Genomic DNA, 22,658 nt, shown 5'->3' with positions numbered 1-22,658 from the left:
AGTTTCACTTTTTATGATTAAAATGTGTACATCTCTGAGTGGGGAGGGGGCAATTGATCCTCCTAAATGATGCCTCTGCCTAGCACCACAGATGAGCCCTCTACAATTCAGCCATCCATGTGTTATACGGTAACAATTAATATTTGGATAATGTCCGAACCCATTTTCTAAATCGGATATCTTAATATGATTATTCCTAAATCGGATTCGAAAACAGACTTTGGAATATATGTGTATCAAAGACTAGTGTAAATTTGTCTTAAATTGCTTTTTAATTCATTATTTCAGGAATGAATTTAGTCGAACTGATTAAAAAGAAACGAGATGGCCATCCGTTATCCAAGGAAGAAATCGAGGAATTTGTGGCCCAGGTAGTGGAACACACTGCACAAGAATGTCAAATAGGTAAATATATTGTGTAAAGTGGAATTATCTATCTGTTTCGTATTGAATGGAAATCTTCATTTTTTATTTACTTCATATTTTTTTTCAGATGAAGTACTTAACCTGTACACAATAAAAATGGCTGTGTCAATTTAACACAATGGCTCTATACTACCCTAGGTGCGTTACATTTTAACATATGCCTGTTGCTACTTCAAATCCATCCCACTTTGGAGCAAAGTGTTAAAATGGTAGTCGTTTAATCAAGCAGCTGACGTGATAGGGAGTAATTTACTGTTATTTTATATATAGTCGCCAAACAACTACTTTTAGGAAAACGTTTTCTTTCTTATTAAACAGACATGACTCTTATGAGTGGTCTTACGTAGCGTAGCTGGTAACGTTCTCGCATATAGTGTGCTGGTTCCGGGTTCGCTTCCCAGTGAGGTCACTCGGTCGAAAAAGTGTAAAAGCTTTTCAGACCAGCTATCCTGAGTGGAGATTTCCTGTTTTTTTTTCATTCGCACCAGGTAAACGTCGGGACAGTACCTAACATACTGGTCCTAGACAATTTCTTTTCTTCCCCACTCCTTTCTTTCCCCAATTCCGCAGGAGAGTGATTAGGAATTATTAGGCTGTGTTAAAATCGAGTTGTTATAATACTATCATTTCTTGTGTATGCACCACCAAAACGATTCGAATACGCCAATTTGGAAAATCAGATTTAACCTTGGCACTTGATAGAGTGAGACCATCCGTCTATTTTTTTTGACACCCTGTACCCAAGGTTCTTATCAAAATGTCCGTAATCCATTACAGGAGGTCAAACATAATCACAGATTAGTCTATTTCACATATTTGTACACCAGATGTTCCAGAAGTCACTTGACTTTATTACCACTTCAGCGAAGAATCCAGAGAGTTTACGGCGATCACATATGTTTCGGAGTCAGAATAACAGACACCAGTCGATTTGTTGGGTTATCGTCCTACGTTAAAGGGAGGAAATCATGAAACTAAAAGTAGGCGGCTTATCCAAGAAATAAACTTGACAGATGGAACTTAGACACTTTCACTGATTGGATGCTGCTGAACCAAAAACTTCGAAAATCGTACCTCACCGGCTTTCACGTCAAATAATACAAATATATATACACCTTTCTCCTAATTTTCCTAAGATCCTCCAACTACCTCTTACATCAGTGAATGAATCTTTTGGAAGCTTCAGTAGCATATATAAAAGTAACCAAGAAAGTTTTGTCGCTTTTTGTGGAGGGCTATGTTCAATTGACACTCACAACATGATTTTAATGCGAATCGAGATATGTCGAAGGTCAATTGTTGGTGTGAGTATATCCAACATACTACCTGGTTGTGGCACTTTAGTTATACCGTGAACTTACGTAAGAACAGAGTGAACATGGACCTCCACAGAGGTGTGTATGCTGTATGAATTCAAACTGGGGTCAAACGCCGCTGCAGAGGGGCGGAAGATATGCCAGGCCTTTGATGAGGATGTCGTGACTACGCGGACAGTGCAGCGGTGGCTTAACAAGTTTAAAGACGGTGATGAAACACTCGAAGTCGCACCATGTGCCGGAGTACCAATACGAACAAAATGAAGATCTTCAGGCAGCAATTGAGGCGAACAGTGGCCAGACATGTGAGGAACTGGGACTACAATTTAGTGTGAGTGGAGAAACCATTCGGCAGCACCTTCATCAACTTGGGAAACACTATAAGTTGGGTCGATGGGCCCCACATGATTTGATTCCGGGAACGCGAGCAACGTGAGCAGTCATCTGTGTTTCTTTGCTGTCTAGTCTGAGGAAGGAGCCATTTCTGGACAGGGTGTTGACATGTGATAAAAAGTGGGTCCTGTACGAAGCTCCACGGCGGAGTTATCATTGGTTAGCATCTCATGAACCGGTTTCAAAACAGCCGAAACCAATACTGCACCAGAATAAGATCCTCCTGTATGTTGGTGGTCTGCTCACAGCATCGTGCATTGGGAACTATTACCATTTGGTCAGAGCATCAATGCAACTGTGTACTATCAGCAGTTGAGCCGTGTTCAAGAAAAACTCAATACTCTGGAGCCAGCACTTCAGAATCGCAAAGAGGTTCTCCTATTCAGAACATCGCTAAGTCCTACGTGGCTAGGATGACCCGGAACACCATACTACGCTTTAGATGAGAAACACTTCCATCCGCCATACTCCCCAGACATTCCGAAGTCCGATTATCACCTGTTTCATTCTTTCATTCCTTGGGCAATCACCTTAGAGAACGCCAGTTCAAATCCCTAGTAGAGGTGGAAAATGCACTTGATTCTTTCTTCGCTTCACGCCCACCAACTTTTACCGCGATAGAATTAATGGCCTCCCAGAACATTCGCAGGAGGTCGTCGATTCTGATGGGGACTATTTTTGATCTTCCAGCTACGTCTTAGGTGTGACATCGATCTTCGAAGATGGTGGGTAAAAGAGCGACAGAACTCAGAACTTTCTTGGTTACCTTTATATATATATGACAATAGAGTATAGATGTATACAAAATTTTTGTTTATAAACTTAATTGGCTTTTAGGATAATATCTATTTAATTTGTTAGGTTTACTTTAGAAGTTCACCTATTTTATTAGTATATGACCTTACAGGTTTAAGTGAATCTTTAAAGTTGGCCTATTTAATTTGTGTCTAATCTTATAGGCTTAAATAGACTCTAGAAGTTTGCCTATTTAATTAATTAATTAATTTATTTATTTGCCATCAACACAACAGACATAAGCCCAATTATAGTGTTGGTGTATTACATAATACATTTACAATAGTTTTCTTAAACATAGAGTTCATATTGCAGATGTCAATTTCTTTGTGTTTGATACATATTTTGTTATAAACAGAACACATTCTCCAAATTGGTGATTTCAATAATACGTTGGTCCTTGCTTTTTTGCAATAAAACACACCAGAGTTATTAGCACGAGTTTTAAGTGTCGGGACATGAAAATTTAATGTTGATATGAGATCCGTACAATTAAATTCGTTTTGTACTATTTTATGGAGAAAAATCAAATCTGTCACATTTCGCCTTTGTTCAAGTGTAGGGCTACAGAAGTTGTCTATTAATGTTAGATAATATTCATAATATGGATAGATTTCAGTTGTCTTGTACGTCAAGTATTTGATAAATTTAGATTGGAGCTTTTCCAGTTGGTGTCTGTATTGCTGTTGTGATGGGTTCCAAATCACAGCAGCATATTCCAGTTTTGATCGGACATAGGCATAATACATTTTCGTTAGTGTAGTACTATTGTTAAATTCCTTTCCAGTTCTAGGGGGCGCGGTGGCTCAGTGGTAGAGCGTTTACCTCCGGTGCTTGGGGTCCCTGGTTCGATCCCAGCTCGCGCCGTGTGAACTTTGTGGTGGACAAACACCGTGCTCGTGGGTTTTCTCGGGGTTCTCCCGTTTCCTCCCACTTTCTTCATTCCACCATTTCACTCATCTCTCATTATCACCGTCTCCTTTAGTCTAACCGGCATAACCGTGGGACGTTAAACTCAAAGATTTCATTTCATTTTTTTTTCCTTTCCAGTTCTAATTATGAACCCAAACATCTTGAGAGATTCGTTAACTATGTTCTCTATATGGTTATTAAATGTCAGTTTCGTATCAAATATAACTCCAAGATCTTTGACTGAATTTAATCTATTTAGTAAGATCCGATTCATTGGGTAATCAAACTCTATTTGACTTTTGTTTCTGGTAAACGATAAAATGTTACATTTGTTTACGTTTACATTAAGTTTGTTAAGAGAACACCAATTAGCAATATTTTCCATGTCACGTTGTAAATCGAGACAGTCATGGATGGTCTTTATCCTACCGTATATTTTGAGGTCATCAGCAAAAAGCAATTTGTTACTTAATAATATATGATCAGGGAGATCGTTAATGAATAAAAGGAACAATAACGGACCTAGATGAGAGCCCTGGGGAATTCCAGAATATGCAATATAATCAGATGATTTATATTCCTTGTAGATAACAGTTTGTTTTCGATTATTTAAATATGATGAAAAGAACTTGATCAAGGGAGAAGAGAAATTATATTCGCCTAGCTTATGTAATAGTACCTTGTGATTGACTCTGTCAAATGCCTTTTCAAAATCTATATATATTACATCAACCTGACATCCTGCATCTAAGGAATTTGCTATAAAGTCTGTGATAAGTGCAAGGTTTGTTGTTGTTGAATTGTGTGGGATAAAGCCATATTGATATGGTGAGATTACGGGTTGGATGTAGTCAATTATCCGTCGGTATAGGATTTGTTCAAATATCTTTGCAAACGTAGGTAAAATTGATATAGGCCGGTAGTTATTTATTTCGTGTTTATCATTTGTTTTTGGTATTGGGCAAACTATAGATGATTTCCATATATCCGGAAAAACGCATGTTTTTAAAGCAAGATTGAATGCAATCCTTAGCGGATATGTAAACGCATCTATACAACCCTTTACGATGTATGGAGGTATTCCATCAGGGCCAACAGCAGTTGTGGGTTTTAATTTTTTGATTGCCATTTCTACTTCAGATTGAGTAATTTCCTCAATGGTAAGTGACTCTAGTTTGTTACTTACATAAGCTAATAAATTGTTCGTAGGAATATCAGTGAAACCTGTATCTGGCACACATACTGACGAGAAATACTGTGCAAAAGCATTGGCTATTTCATCATTATGATAAAGTTAGCGTCCCTCATAATTTAATTTCCCCCCAAGAAGATGCTTAGTCTTATTTTTTATAAAGTTCCACAATTCATTAGCATTGTTATTAATGTTATTTTCAGAGTCTTGTATGAACGCTCTGTATGCCAGCTTAATTTCTTTCTTTATTTCCCTACGCAATTCATTGAATTTATTGAGATAATTTACTTCTTTATTACATTTGTATTTTTTATGATACCTTGCTTTAGTTTTGATTTTTTTGATAATTTCATTTGTAAACCAGCACGGATAGGTTGTTCTTGAGTTGTTTTTAAGTGGCACGCACTTGTCTAATACACTATAAATAATATAATAGAAATTATCAACTAGGTCATTGGCGTTTTTATATTTCTTTAGGCAGTTCCAGTCAATAGATGAAAATTCAAGATACAACTCTAAGAAATTAGCTTTCCTAAAATTATATCCTGGTATATTAGTTTTCTTTTTAATCTTCGCGGTCTCCTGCTGCATCACGTTTATTACTAAGGATGGATGGTGTGCATCTTCTGGAATTAGTGGACAATATTCCCTACTGACTTCTATATTCGTTATATTAGACAGAACCAGATCTAATGTACGATTATTTTCATTCGTCACATTATTTAATGATTGCAAATTATAATAAGACATAAATTCATATAAATTCTTACATTTAGAAGAGCTTGTTTCAAAATTAAATTCCGTACCGTTTATTTCCGATAAATTGAAATCACCAATCAGGAGAACAGGACAATGTTGAAGACAATTAATTTCAAGTCGAATAAATAAATCATTATAAATTCAATATTAGATCCCGGTGAGAAATACACAACACAAATATATATGGTTTTCCCCTCACTGTTTATTTTGGCAATCAAACAGTCATAATTATCATCACACCTGTCCAATAAGAACATGCAATGTTTACTTAGGGCTGCAATAAGAACACCCCCACCCCTTGTTTTACAGGTTTTGACAGAGTTTTTGTCTTGTCTCAACACAGTATATCTGTTATCAAATATCTCAGCATCATAATGAGATTCGTTAATCCATGTCTCAGTGATTGCAATTAGGTCATAATTGTTAGTTAATACACCACAAAAGAAATCACATGTTCGACCATGTAAGCTACGAGCATTTTGATAGAATATTTTTAGAAAGTCTTTATTACTATTTGTAAGACCAGTTGCTATTTTTGAACTACACAAACACATTTCTTCGAGATCAGATGTAGATAACTTACCACATGTTTCATTGCATTCCTTTGTTAGTCACACTCTGCTTCTGTGGGGGGGGGGGGCAAGGTCGCTCGGGTGATCTTCCTTCCTCTTTTGTTATCGGACGATGGCATTTCTGCACAGGTGGATGCACTCACTGAAATTGGGGTTTGGTTAACCACTGGTAGTGTTGCAAATTCTGTATTTACGTTCTTCGGAATTTCCTCCTGCTTTGATGGCGTCGCACTATTTTGTTGTAGTTTTTCAAGAGTAAATGCCTTATTATTTATAATTAACTTGTTATATTGAAGCTTTGCATGGTCACCTTTGGAACGGGCATCCCACATGAAGACAGTTAGTTCTTTGCGAATTTGACGAACTGAGGCAGAGAAATCTTCGGTAATTGAGACAGGGGTTCCCTTAGCATGATATACATTTTTTAATATTACATTCTTCTTCTTGTAGGAAGAGAACTTTACAATGATGGGTCTGTTATGTCCGCGGCCTAGACGATGAGCTCTTTCTATTTCACTTGCGTTTAGATCCACTTTCAATTGCTCTGTGACGAACTTTATAACACGTTTCTCAGATTCTTCCCAAGTTTCCGCACCTTCGCACTCGCCAATGTTTAGAAATATTAGATTATTTCTTCTTGAATGATTTTCTAATTTGTCCAAGAGTTCACTGTTAGCAGCCAACTGAATTTTCAGTTCTTCGTTCTCCTTTTTAACAGCATTGAGTTCATTCACCACTACTTGCAGCTTATTATTTAGGTCATTAGTCACACTGTATATTCCATTTATCTTTGAGTCCATTTCTTCTAGCTTTTTGTATAAGTCATCTAATGACTTAGGGCCTGGATTTACTTCCACTCCACCAATTACAAGTAGCACTGCAATTATTAAACCAAAAAACAAGAGTTTAAGCACAGCACCACAAATATCAGAATTTGCACGACGTTTGAAACACTGGAACTTAGTTCTCACAACAAATAACCCTATCCGAGTTCTCCAAGTTGAGGTATCTACTCCCATCTTGTCACAGATGACTGACTCCTGGAGCGATGTTAACACACGCCCGAACGCTACGACTGCTTCCCTAGGCTTAACCTTGGAAGGACGAAGGGCCTGTGCATTTCAATGTAGACTAGGAGAAGGGGAGGATGAGCTAAAATGTCCACTGCAATCTTTTACTCTAAAAAGATTTGATTATTGAGAGATTTAGTTTAATGTTAAAAATAGTATTTTCCATATCATATTTTAAAGGGCCGTGGTGGTTCAATTGTAGAGCGTTCACCTCTGGTGCATGGGGTCCATGGTTCGATTCCAGCTCGCGCATAGTGGGCTTTGTGGTGGACAAACACCGTGTGTGTTGGTTTTTTCGAGGTTCTCCCGTTTCTTCTCACTTTCTTCATTCCACCATTTCATTCATTTCTCATTAGCACCGTCTCCTTTATCCTAACTGGTATAACCATCGGACATAAAACGCAAAGATTTCATTTCATTTTTTTGCATATCGTGTTTTAATTGCTCGCAATTCTTCTTTTGTTAATTTGTATGTTGAATTCAGTGAATACATTACTATGAGTATTATTCAGTGTAAGGAGCATGCAGAAAACATAAAACAATATTTTCCGTATATTTTAAAGTGCAACAAATGCCAGATGCGTAACCACGACTCCCAATGGTTTCATTTCCACTAATTTTAAACTGTCTAACTGTTTAGTAACACATCCCATGCTAATTTTGATGTAATTATGCTTGTAGTATCGTGAAATTGTTCACGGCAAGTTAACGCTTTGTAATATTTATTCTGAATTATCACTGTTGAGTTCTTATTATTGACAAAGTAAACAAAGGGGAATAGGTTGATCCATGGAAACAAATATTTTAGAAACTTACTCACATAAAAACTATGGAATGGGAGATCACAAAATCCCAAAGTTTCAAGAACATGGACTTTTTAGTTTCCACTTAGTTTTGTCAGGGAGGGTTAAGTGAGCTTTTGAGATTTGAACCTTTAATTTGTGCTTAGTTTTATAGGCTAGACTTAACTGATTTGTATATTACATAGGCATAATTTTTCTTAGGTTTTGACATTTCTTCTATGTTTATAAAAATAAGAATCTCTAAATTTTTGGAAACGTTTACAAAATTATATTTATATGTAGTTTTTTTTTAGTTTTTTGCCTCTTAAATTTATGTTTAACAGATCCGTCTCTCTCTCTCTCTTTTTTTAAAAAAATAAACTATTAATATAAGCTGGTAGTTAAGCGTTTGAATATTACTCTGAGTAATTAGGTTTGATAAATATCAAATTGCATGTATTACCTTTATGTATAACAATTTAGGAGGAACATGTATTTATAATTAACTTTACCTCTTTACCATTCTGTTTCAAAAATCGTGCAATTAAATATGATTTTCGTGTTTTATTTACAAAGAATGCTCTACGCATTTCGTTCAATAGCTTCATGTTCAGTTGCTTTAGAAAAAGCATTTGGTATTAGATAAATTTCTCCTCTCTTCCTCTCACCCCCCGAGAGCTCCTTCGTGGCTAAGCGGTTAGCGTACGCGCCTTTGGCGTGGGAGACCCGGGTTCGATTCCCGGCGGAGCTCATGTGGTTCGGATTCCACGTTAATCAGTAGGTCCACGTCTCATATAGCCTCGCTGCTGAACGGGACGCTAAACTAAAAATCAACTCAACCTCTCACCCCCCGATATGGAGTGGATCAAAATTTGTGAATGGATCAGTGTGTCATGGGTGAATAGGATGTGACCTACTGCGACCCATCATCCATCATGATCCACTCTGACCCACCGACCCTTTGACCCACTCTGCTCAGTACATTGTATACAACACCTTCTTATCACTGCTGAATTTGTCTACGATCTACTTTCAAGGCCTCTATTTTAATTCCTTTTCGTTTGTTTCTATTTACTTACTGAAATTCGTGTACGAGATCCACTATTTATATTATGAGCCTAACAATAAAAAACAGTAATTTGTCATTGAAAATTGATTTATTGTTTTTCGAAATATTCTTCTTTATGTTCAATACACTTTTGCATTCGTTCGAACCATTTATCAAAGCATTTTTTCCAATCTTCCTGAGACATCTACATAATATAGTTTTGAAAGCACCAACGGCTTCTTCTGTCGACGAAAGTCGTTGTCTACGCAATTTTTTCTTGACATTCGGGAGCAAGAAGAAATCATTGGGTGCCAAATCAAGACTGTACGGAGGATAACCCATCAATTCGATTTTGTTTTGAGTGTCCATGTAGTCAGTTGTTAGACGAGATGTGTGAGAGCTCGCATTGTCTTGATGAAGAATGATCCGACGGCGCTTGTTTGTTTTCCGTATCTGACCGAAGACCTCCAGCAAATAAATTGTTGTGTACCACTCAGAGTTGCCCGTTCTACGTTCCTCTAAAGGCACAGTGCCACATGATCAGTTTTCCCGAAAAATAGGCAATGAAAAACCATTTGTTTCGATGTGCTTCGGGCGCGAAGAACTTTTGTTGGATTTGGTTCATCTTGGAACACCTATACAGTCGACTGCTGTTTACGTTCCGGCTCATATGAATATATCCATGATTCGTCACCTGTTACAATCTTATATACGTCTTTCGAAGCACCGCCATTGTATTTATTGAGCATTTGTGTGCACCAATCTACGCGAGCTTCTTTTTGGGTTTTTGTCAAAATTATGTGGAATCCAACGAGAGCAAACTTTTCTCACAGCTAAATGATAATGTAATATTTTATATATGCTGGTGGAACTAATGCCTATGATTGCCTCAATCTCACAGTATGTCACAGGACGATCTTGCAGTATTAGGTTTTGCGCAGCATTAATATTTTCTTGAATAACAACTGATTTTGGACGACCTTCGCGAATTTCGTCAGTGAGCGAATGGCGGCCACGAGTAAAATTGTTATACCAGCGTTTCACCGTGGCAAAGAATAGACCTTTATCGCCAAATATGGAAGTAAGTTGATCGATGCACTCTTGTCTTGATAATCATCATCGAAAATCGTAATAAATCATTGCACGAAAATTTTCACGAGTTAATTCCATTTTTCTGTTGTCACGCAATCTTCAAGTCAACGTAAACAACACAAATAAAGCTATTGACAAAACATTTGAAGTACCTTATGATCAACAATGTCAAACGTTTCTATGCAAACCAAAAATAGCGCCTAACTACAATCAGTTTTGCCAAGGCTCAAAATATAAATAGTGGCTCTCGTATCTAAGTGAAAAAAGAACTTTAAGCACTTTTGGGTATTGATATTTGTAATTGTAATAATAGTTATAGGACTTGCTACTTGGCTTCGAAGACATAATCGAATTTTGCACTTTTTTCTTTCTTTACGTTGGTCTATTTTACCTTTATTTGAGACTGTTAAAATTTCATCCTATTTTCCACTGAAAATTATTTGTAATTCAACAAGGAAATAATTGTGTATGATAATTAAATTCATATTCATCGTTATATGGCCCATGACAAACATTTTACCATTTTATATCGTAAAGGTCAGATCCACTGGTATTGTAACAGAGCGGTGCTTGAGCGATTGACCGTAGAAGTTCAAACTCCGATTAGTGATGATTTCACAACCTCGTTTTGTTACGAATGTAAACTTTTTAGTCAGTGGAGATGAGGGCGTAGATCATGTGTCAGAGTTATTGACGATTGATTTTGGTGGGTGGTGGGTCTGAGTGGGTTACGGTTGGTGGTGGGTCATGATGGGTCACAGTGGGTGATGGGTCAATGGGTCATGGATTAAGTTTTCATTGACTTACGTCACCTCTGCCCTTCGAGATGGAATTTCCAGCATTCATCTAATTGAACAAGAGTTATATGCTGTGTACTAAGAACCCTATATACCAAATCATGTAACGTTATAATGCATCTATTGATCCATATAAAACGTATGGATAATTAAGTAGGCTCCTTCCCTGCTTCTTTGAGATGGAATTTTGAAAATATATATATACGAATGACATGTTTGGCGCGTTCAGTGCGCAAGGTAATCAAGCCTAATTAAAAAAAAAAAAATGTATGTTTTATATGATCTCTATCTGAAACTCTTTTCAGAGTTTACGCGATTCATGTCCATGTATTGCAAATGTAAAAAAATAGTTAACTTTTTATGTAATTAAGCGAAGTATACGCTTTACGTGCCTATTTCTAACAACTTCTGTAATTTTGAAGTGATTTCTTTGTGCTTTACGCTACTTGTTTTCGGTGTAGCAAGAAATTTTTGTATATCAAATTTTGAGCCTTTGTGTTTACCGAATCAAAAGATATTCATACTGTAACATTTCCACGAGACGTCCTGTTTTGTGGAAGGCCTTTGTGTTCTTTACTTGTCCTAGAACATTCAGACTTAGAGTAGAAACTGTAACGACAATGAAAATTTCCACAGAACTTCCTTTGCATTTCATTGGAATGAGCTTGTCATGATCCAATATATTAGATGCTTACTAATCCAGCCATTCCTTGCAAAGAAAGGTGCCGGATTATTGAGCATGTCCGAAATTTAGTTTAACACATACAGTACTCTACATTATTAAATCTAAAGTTACATAAAATAGCATAGGAAAAATATAAAAAAAACTTAGTTATCCTTTTAGATGTCCAAAAGTAGTTCTATGACTATCTCAACTAATAGCATAGATAAAAATGTTCCACAGGAAATTCCGTTACCGGATCATAAGCGGATTTCTGCTTTTTGACAGTGCTTTCAAAGGGTGTCCAAGGGGGTAAAAATGAGCTGTAGTTAAATTTACATTGAAATTGCACCATCCGATCGTGACGTAATGTCACCTGGTAATTAGTCCACTTTGCACACACAACTTTATTGATTAACAAAAAGTGATTTACTTACGTTGTGAAACATAGCAACTTCAGTCTTATGCTATGAGCGTCAGCGAGCGAAGGGGGTTAGAAGCCCGGCATGGCTTGTTTAATTCCACCTTTCCCCCCCATGCTAATACCACGTGACATTACTTCACACTCGAGTGATGCAACTTCGATGTAAATCTAACCTCATCTGTAAAACTGACACGTATGAAGAACTCTATTTGCTACCTGGGGAAGTGTAGTAATAATATAAATACAATTATGCATATAATGATAGGTTGTTCACACGCTATGCTTCATCGTTTACGCTACCGATCGAATCAAAGTGATGATAAATAGCGTACAATCACTCCGAAATTCAAATGAAGACATTGCTGAAAATTTGATTGAAAAATAGGTTTGGAATTTCTTGAGACATTAACGGGCACACATAGATACAATATAGTACATAGCTCTTTATACAAAATCATAAATTATTGGGCTGTGATCCATGGTGTATATAAAACAACCGTAGTATTACATTTTTTATTATGATGATTCTTTTGTTTTAATTCCAGGTGCTATGTTAATGGCAATGTTTCTTCGTGGTCTTTCATACGAAGAGACTGTGAATTTAACATCTACCTTCTTGCATTCAGGTAAAGCGTAACAACATAATTTCTTAATTTGCTCTGAAACGCACGAAAAATAAAACTTATTTATTCATATCAATTATAACGATATCTTTCTGCTCGGCCTACTCCTATTTCTCCTTCAATCCTGCCAGTAATTTTTATCATTATCTCTCTTATCTTAGATATAGGCGAAACAAGAGTTCCTGCTTCGTCTATCCTTGTTTCACCTATAACTCGAATAATAATTTGTATTATTATCCCTATCTCATCTTAGGTGAAACATAAATTCTTTCTTGGCCTATTCTGTTCCATCTATACCTCTGCCAAAAATTTATATCATTATCTCTATCTTACCTTAGACAAAACAAATTCCTACTTGGCCTATTCCTGTTTCAGCTACAATCCTACCAATAATTTACATCATTATCTTACTTATTTTAGACATAGGCCAAACAAGAGTTTCTGCTTTGCCTATCCCTGTTTCACCTATAACTCTACCAATAATTTATATCATTATCTCTATCTCATCTCAGGTGAAACATAAATTCTTACTTGGCCTATCCTGTTCTATATGTCTGCCAATAATTTATATCATTATCTCTATCTTATCTTAGACGAAACCGATTCCTACTTGGCCTATTCCTGTTTCACCTACAACCCTGTTAGTAACTTACGTAATTATTTCTCTTATCTTAGATATGGGCCAAAAAAGAGTTTCTGCTTTGCCAATCCCTGTTTCATCTATGACTCTACCAGTAATGTGTAACATTATCTTCACCTCATCTTAGGCGAAACAAAAATTTTTACTTGGGCTATCCTGTTTCGCAAACAACCCAGCCAGTAATTTATACCACTATCCCTTTCTCATCATAGACGTAGGCAAAATAGGAATTCTTGTTTGGCTTATTTAAGATTTCACCTACTACCCTACAGCTAATTTATATCATTATCTTAGATATAACTGAAACAAAAACTTCCGTGTAGGCTATCCCTGTTTCGCCTAACATTCAGGAATTTCTGTTTTCTACTATTTAACTAACAAAATCCAAGTTCACACAATAAAATTCAGCATTTCAGAGAAAATGGAAATAAATATCTTGGAATGGGCCAAACAGGAGTTTCTGATCCGCTTACATCTAAAATGAGATTAAGATACTGATATAAATTGCCAGCAGGACTGCTGTAGGCGAAACAGGAATAAGCTAAGGAGAAATGAACTGAATTGATTATTTTGGTTGTCTGTTTTTGAGTTAAGTAAGTTCTCGTAGATATGTTTGTATGTCTAATATGCATATGCGTATGTAGTATAATATTACTTACAGCAATTTAAAATGAATGGGTCTGAAGAAATATTCTCAACAAGAAATAATGGAATCTCACGCTTTGTCCACTTCAACCTAACTTCACTTAATCTCACGCTTTGTCCACTTTAATCTCACTTCACTTAATCTCACGCTTCGCCCACTTTAACCTAACCTCATTTAATCTCATGCTTTGTCCATTTTATCCTAACCTCATTTAATCTCACGCTTTGTCCACTCTAACCTAACCTCACTTAATCTCATGTTTTGTCCAATTTAGCCTAGCCTCACTTAATCTCACGCTTTGTCCGCTTTAACCTAATCTTACTTAATCTCATGTTTTGTCCACTCTAAATTAACTTAATTCAATCTCACGCTTTGTCCATTCTAACCTAATCTCACTTAATATCACGCTTTGTTCACTTTAACTAAACCTCACTTAATCTCACGCTTTTTACCTATTTCACTTAATCAGACGCTTAAGACACCACCTTACATGATCTTATACTCATATTATTAATCCAAAATCATGCTCATTTAATCTCAGTTCCACATGAAAAATCTTATATTATGCTCACTCAAAATTATACAAGTTTATATCACACGAATATCAGGCTCACTTAGCTTGATGCTTATATTAATAAGATATCACGCTTATTCAGCTCCGCGCTTAAATTAATTGGTCTTCATTCAACTTCACGCTTACATGAATCGGATATCATGCCCATTCAACTTCACGCTTATATTAATGTGATATCACGCTTACTCAGCTTCACGCTTACATCAATTGGGCTGCACTCAGCACTCAACTTCACGCTTACATCAATCGGATATCTTGCTCATTCAACTTCACGCTTATATTAATGTTACATCACGCTTACATCAATTGGTCTGCACTCAGCACTCAACTTCACGCTTACATCAATCGGATATCATGCTCATTCAACTACACGCTTATATTAATGTGATATCACGCTTATTCAGCTTCACATTTACATCAATTAGTCTGCACTCAGCTCTCAACTTCACGCTTATATTAATGTGATATCACGCTTACATCAATTGGTCTACACTCAGCACTCAACTTCACGCTTACATCAATCGGATATCATGCTCATTCAACTTCACGCTTATATTAATGTGATATCACGCTTACGTCAATTGGTCTGCACTCAGCACTCAACTTCACGCTTACATCTATCGGATATCATGCTCATTCAATTTCACGCTTATATTAATGTGATATCACGCTCACATCAATTGGTCTGAACTGAGCACTCAACTTCACGCTTACATCTATCAGATATCATGCTCATTCAACTTCACGCTTATATTAATGTGATATCATGCTTACTCAGCTTCACACTTACATCAGTTAGTCTGCACTCAGCACCCAATTTCACGCTTACATCAATCGAATATCATGCTCATTCAACTTCACAGTTATATTAATGTGATATCACGCTTACATCAATTGGTCTACACTCAGCACTCAACTTCACGCTTACATCAATCGGATATCATGCTCATTCAACTTCACGCTTATATTAATGTGATATCACGCTTACGTCAATTGGTCTGCACTCAGCACTCAACTTCACGCTTACATCTATCGGATATCATGCTCATTCAATTTCACGCTTATATTAATGTGATATCACGCTCACATCAATTGGTCTGAACTGAGCACTCAACTTCACGCTTACATCTATCAGATATCATGCTCATTCAACTTCACGCTTATATTAATGTGATATCATGCTTACTCAGCTTCACACTTACATCAGTTAGTCTGCACTCAGCACCCAATTTCACGCTTACATCAATCGAATATCATGCTCATTCAACTTCACAGTTATATTAATGTGATATCACGCTTACATCAATTGGTCTGCACTCAGCACTCAACTTCACGCTTACATCAATCGGATATCATGCTCATTCAACTTCACGCTTATATTAATGTGATATCATGCTTACGTCAATTGCTCTGCACTCAGCACTCAACTTCACGCTTACATCAATCGGATATCATGCTCATTCAACTTCACGCTTATATTAATGTGATATCACGCTTACTCAGCTTCACACTTACATCAATTAGTCTGCACTCAACACTTAACTTCACGCTTACATCTATCGGATATCATGCTCATTCAACTTCACGCTTATATTAATGTGATATCACGTTCACATCAATTGATCTGCACTCAGCACTCAACTTCACGCTTACATCTATCAGATATCATGCTCATTCAACTTCACGCTTATATTAATGTGATATCATGCTTACTCAGCTTCACACTTACATCAGTTAGTCTGCACTCAGCACCCAATTTCACACTTACATCAATCGAATATCATGCTCATTCAACTTCACAGTTATGTTAATGTGATATCACGCTTACATCAATTGGTCTGCACTCAGCACTCAACTTCACGCTTACATCTATCGGATATCATGCTCATTCAATTTCACGCTTATAATAATGTGATATCACGCTCACATCAATTGGTCTGAACTGAGCACTCAACTTCACGCTTACATCTATCAGATATCATGCTCATTCAACTTCACGCTTATATTAATGTGATATCATGCTTACTCAGCTTCACACTTACATCAGTTAGTCTGCACTCAGCACCCAATTTCACGCTTACATCAATCGAATATCATGCTCATTCAACTTCACAGTTATATTAATGTGATATCACGCTTACATCAATTGGTCTGCACTCAGCACTCAACTTCACGCTTACATCTATCGGATATCATGCTCATTCAATTTCACGCTTATATTAATGTGATATCACGCTCACATCAATTGGTCTGAACTGAGCACTCAACTTCACGCTTACATCTATCAGATATCATGCTCATTCAACTTCATGCTTATATTGTGATATCACGCTTACTCAGCTTCAAACTTACATCAATTAGTCTGCACTCAGCACTTAACTTCACGCTTACATCAATCGAATATCATGCTCATTCAACTTCACAGTTATATTAATGTGATATCACGCTTACATCAATTGGTCTGCACTCAGCACTCAACTTCACGCTTACATCTATCGGATATCATGCTCATTCAATTTCACGCTTATATTAATGTGATATCACGCTCACATCAATTGGTCTGCACTCAGCACTCAACTTCACGCTTACATCTATCAGATATCATGCTCATTCAACTTCACGCTTATATTAATGTGATATCATGCTTACTCAGCTTCACACTTACATCAGTTAGTCTGCACTCAGCACCCAATTTCACGCTTACATCAATCGAATATCATGCTCATTCAACTTCACAGTTATATTAATGTGATATCACGCTTACATCAATTGGTCTGCACTCAGCACTCAACTTCACGCTTACATCTATCAGATATCATGCTCATTCAACTTCACGCTTATATTGTGATATCACGCTTACTCAGCTTCACACTTACATCAATTAGTCTGCACTCAGCACTTAACTTCACGCTTACATCTATCGGATATCATGCTCATTCAACTTCACGCTTACATTGTGATATCACGCTTACTCAGCTTCACACTTACATCAATTAGTCTGCACTCAGCACTCAACTTCACGCTTACATCTATCGGATATCATGCTCATTCAATTTCACGCTTATATTAATGTGATATCACGCTCACATCAATTGGTCTGAACTGAGCACTCAACTTCACGCTTACATCTATCAGATATCATGCTCATTCAACTTCACGCTTATATTAATGTGATATCATGCTTACTCAGCTTCACACTTACATCAGTTAGTCTGCACTCAGCACCCAATTTCACGCTTACATCAATCGAATATCATGCTCATTCAACTTCACAGTTATATTAATGTGATATCACGCTTACATCAATTGGTCTGCACTCAGCACTCAACTTCACGCTTACATCTATCGGATATCATGCTCATTCAATTTTACGCTTATATTAATGTGATATCACGCTCACATCAATTGGTCTGAACTGAGCACTCAACTTCACGCTTACATCTATCAGATATCATGCTCATTCAACTTCACGCTTATATTAATGTGATATCATGCTTACGCAGCTTCACACTTACATCAGTTAGTCTGCACTCAGCACCCAATTTCACGCTTACATCAATCGAATATCATGCTCATTCAACTTCACAGTTATATTAATGTGATATCACGCTTACATCAATTGGTCTGCACTCAGCACTCAACTTCACGCTTACATCTATCGGATATCATGCTCATTCAATTTCACGCTTATATTAATGTGATATCACGCTCACATCAATTGGTCTGAACTGAGCACTCAACTTCACGCTTACATCTATCAGATATCATGCTCATTCAACTTCACGCTTATATTAATGTGATATCATGCTTACTCAGCTTCACACTTACATCAGTTAGTCTGCACTCAGCACCCAATTTCACGCTTACATCAATCGAATATCATGCTCATTCAACTTCACAGTTATATTAATGTGATATCACGCTTACATCAATTGGTCTGCACTCAGCACTCAACTTCACGCTTACATCTATCAGATATCATGCTCATTCAACTTCACGCTTATATTGTGATATCACGCTTACTCAGCTTCACACTTACATCAATTAGTCTGCACTCAGCACTTAACTTCACGCTTACATCTATCGGATATCACTCTCACTCGATTTCGTGCTTATATCAATCAGATAACACCCTACAAACACCTCGTGCTTGCAGCATTACCTCGGCATCATGTTCACTCGATCTCAAGTTCATGTCACTTGCAGTGGCGAAGGGTGGGAAGAGGCTCTGAGGCCTGGCTTACCCATTTACTTTCAGAAATTATGATTTATAATTAATTCATTTTCCTTAGACAGAATGTATGATAATTTTCAAAGTTAAGAAAATATTTTTGTCCGATGAAGAAATTGCAGTTAGCACCACTGCTGGGAGGCTCAGCGAGCAGTGTCTCAAGCCATGCCACCTGGACAGATGGCATTGCTCAAGCGACAGTAGAACGACTGCCAAGCTACTCAGAAAATCCCGCGACAGAACGTGTTGGTATTAAGCTGCGAAAGAGACCGGCCTCAGCGCTTATCGACATTCGTTTCTACATAAAGCATTTCTCTCGAGACCTTCGATTTCGATTCGATATGTCAAACAAATAAAGAGTAAGGGAATGTGGGCCCCATTCCGTACCAACTTTGCTTAAGTTTGCGGACCTAACGCTACGCAAAAGCTGTTACAAGCGATTGTAAAGGTGCTACGCCTATTATCACACACTAATTCTCCTTTATTCCGTTTCGTTGACGCATACCCATACGATAGCAAACTCGTTGTATTTATTAGAATTGACTAGATAGTATGTGTTTCTGAGATATTGTAAGTGACATACAAAATTACTTGATTGAGTGTTTGTCATGTGTTTTGAACAATATAATTAAAGTCGAAATTTTACAAGCAGACGAAACAGCATATGTTTCTTGTGAAACTCAGGTAATGTGATAGTCCATCTTCCCTACTCGATCACACCCAACTGAAACAATTAAATTGCATTACGGCGAATTAAGATCAGCTATGAGTCACATACGTGAATTTCATTACGAAAATTGAGATCCGGATCGAATAGGTGCTGTCGATGGTCTACAATTATGTTAGTCATGTGAATTTGTCTTGTGTTTCTGTAGTAAAATATTTTCGCCTTATGCAGAGTCGTTTTGGCGTTTGATTAGCGTCATACTAAAAGCCTGACTACCGCAGGAAACATATGTTAGTCGAACTTTTTAATATGGTACTAATCACGCGTTAAAACGACTATGCATAAGGCCCTTTATGTCTATCGATAATTTGTTTCATATATTGCAAAAGAAAATATACTTCCAGTATGTCACGCTTAGCTACAAAGGAGTGATGCAAACATTGAGTGCGTTCACAAGAAACTGTACATGATTTGTTAAAATATTAGTTCATTGCAGTTCGGTGATAAGGAAAAGCAAAGTTTAAAAACTACTTTCCTACGAAATTTTGGATATACTTGAAGCTCGGGTGGATGTGATTTATTTTCTTTTGGAATTTTCAGAACTACCTGACTGTGAACAGTTTCAGGATTACAATAGTGATTTTGCTAGGACGAAACTAGAGAATCTTCTTAAACTGTGTCCCACTTTCGACGGTAATCAGCTGCGGAATGAACTGACAGTCATGTTTTACGACGGAAAGCACTATCTTCGACCTGTTAATTTTGTTCAATACATCTTATCATTGACTTCGTTTGTTACCTGTGTACTCAAGCATTCCAGTTACTACAACACCATGTAAGACAAGCGCATAGGTGCCCCGAAGAAAATCGAAACATTCCAGAGGAATATAATGAGTAACAACAGACTTAGTGTGTTATCTTTAGCGCTACAGAAATGAACTCTGAGGAATATTAGTCAACGATACAGCTTTCAAGAAGAAAGCAATTGATATAGCTACTTGATGAGAAGAAAAACTGACATTTGGAATTAATTTACAAGATGATATAAGTAATGCAGATATTATTATTATTATTATTATTATTATTATTATTATTATTATTATTATTATTATTATTATTATTTGGAATAGTGTAGGTATAACATTGGCAAACAAAATTGAGTCAGTACAAAACTGCTTTATTACGTCACTGTTATAAAATGAATAGAGATTACTACTCACGTAGTTATGAATACTGGTGTCAATTTTGAAGATTGCAGGCATTGAGCGACAGGAGAGAACTTATTAAAAGAGATTTTATTAAGCAACTACTAGACAATAGCTATCATAGAGACTATTGCTTGCATAATATAGGTATAAGGGTACCAATGTATAATACGAGAAATAGATCAACATTAGTTCCTTTGAATCCGAAATTTGTAATTTTAAGAAAATTGACTAATTCTTTTAATTTAGTTTAATTTATTTTTTATCAGTATAAAAGAATGAATTTTAGAGCATGACAAATATTATTTTTAGTATTTATGACGACTATTTTGAGACTAAAAAAATATTTGGTGTTAATTTTACAAGGAATTATTAATCCGATATTATTTTACTTTATTTTATCATTGTTTTATTGGTTTAGTATGTAGCTTACATTGTATCTAATATGTGTTTATCTTGTCTGATAAAGTGCTGTATTTTTGCCGTTAGGCTGTTCATTGCACATAAATAAACATTATTATTATTATTATTATTATTATTATTATTATTATTATTATTATTATTATTATTATTATTATTATAACATTGGGCCTACCCTGTTGAAACTATCACCCTTCGCCACTGGTCACTTGTACGATACAACGTTCACTTGGCGTTACGCTCACTTTATGAGATTGAGATGGAATAGGCAGGGGTTTCGAACATATGAGATTCAACTTTATAAGTTCGAGTACTTTGGCCATTTAAACGTTGTGAAATTAGAACTCAATGACATTGTTTTTTATTCTTCGTCAATAAAATATCTGTCTACATACACTTCAAGCTTACACTGAACCTAAAATAATTAATTTAATATTTATTTTTGACCATGCAGGTGACATATTAGAATGGCCTGAGGAGTGGAAGTCTATCTCAGTTGACAAACACAGCACTGGAGGCGTTGGAGATAAGATATCCCTTGTCTTAACTCCAGCACTAGCTGCTTGTGGACTCAAAGTACCCATGATATCAGGAAGAGGTCTTGGATTCACTGGAGGAACTTTGGATAAATTGGAGTCAATTCCAGGTGAGGATCATCATGTATTTAAATATAAAATAGCTTGAAGCCCTGCACAGGCTCAAGGGATAAAAAAGTGCTATAAGCCACAGAAAAAGTTGAAGCATGCAGTGTGTGTGTTATTTAATATAAAGAAACAATACTCTTGTTAGTCTTGTCCAGGCACATAGGCAGAAGTTTATTTCGGATGGGGTCCAAAGCTTTCGGGAGGGGTCCAAATTTAATATGAGAATAAATTATATTAACATTTATAAAAATCATTCCTAAATTTATAATAAATTTACAGAAAAGTCGGGATTTCGGGGCAGGTCGGGACCCCCAGAACCCACCCCTTGGCTACATCCCTGGTCTTATCCATACAAAGTTTGAAAAGCAGAAAAAAATGAAAATCATTAAAATAGTGACTGACTAATGTTAACTCATACTGATTAATATAAAGAATTTCAATTCCATACAAACTTTATGCGTGTAGAGAGTATGTATGCCACCTTCAGGGAAAGATAAAAGACAACTTATTAGCAGTGTATTTTGTTAATATAACTAACTAATATATATATATATATATATATATATATATATATATATATATATATATATATATATATATATATATATATATATATATATATATATATAAGAGTATAAATATGTGTTACAGTTTCGGCTATGTATAAAAGTAACCAAGAAAGTTCTGCCGCTTTTTGTGAAGGTCTGTATTCCATTGGCCCTCACACCGTAAGTTGAATGCAAATCAGGATAAGACGAAGGTCAGTTGT

At 36.4% G+C, this 22,658-nt stretch overlaps 1 protein-coding gene across 2 annotated transcripts in view; it reads left to right on the top strand.

Moving 5' to 3' along the window:
* The window catches only part of LOC145670403 (thymidine phosphorylase-like), an 81,306-nt gene that overhangs the window by 19,403 nt on the left and 39,245 nt on the right, over positions 1-22,658 (top strand). For both annotated transcript variants that reach the window (XM_081739046.1, XM_081739045.1), the window contains exons 2-4: positions 289-405; positions 12,785-12,865; positions 21,700-21,891. In XM_081739046.1, the coding sequence (XP_081595172.1) occupies positions 289-405; positions 12,785-12,865; positions 21,700-21,891 (390 nt within the window). The remainder of the gene's footprint in view (positions 1-288; positions 406-12,784; positions 12,866-21,699; positions 21,892-22,658) is intronic.

This window comes from Thermobia domestica, chromosome 14 (assembly GCF_964235325.1).
Source record: "Thermobia domestica chromosome 14, izTheDome1.hap1.1, whole genome shotgun sequence".
Classification (NCBI taxonomy): domain Eukaryota; kingdom Metazoa; phylum Arthropoda; class Insecta; order Zygentoma; family Lepismatidae; genus Thermobia; species Thermobia domestica.
Note: the sequence above shows the minus strand (reverse complement) of the source record. Positions and strands in the feature narration are given on the sequence as shown.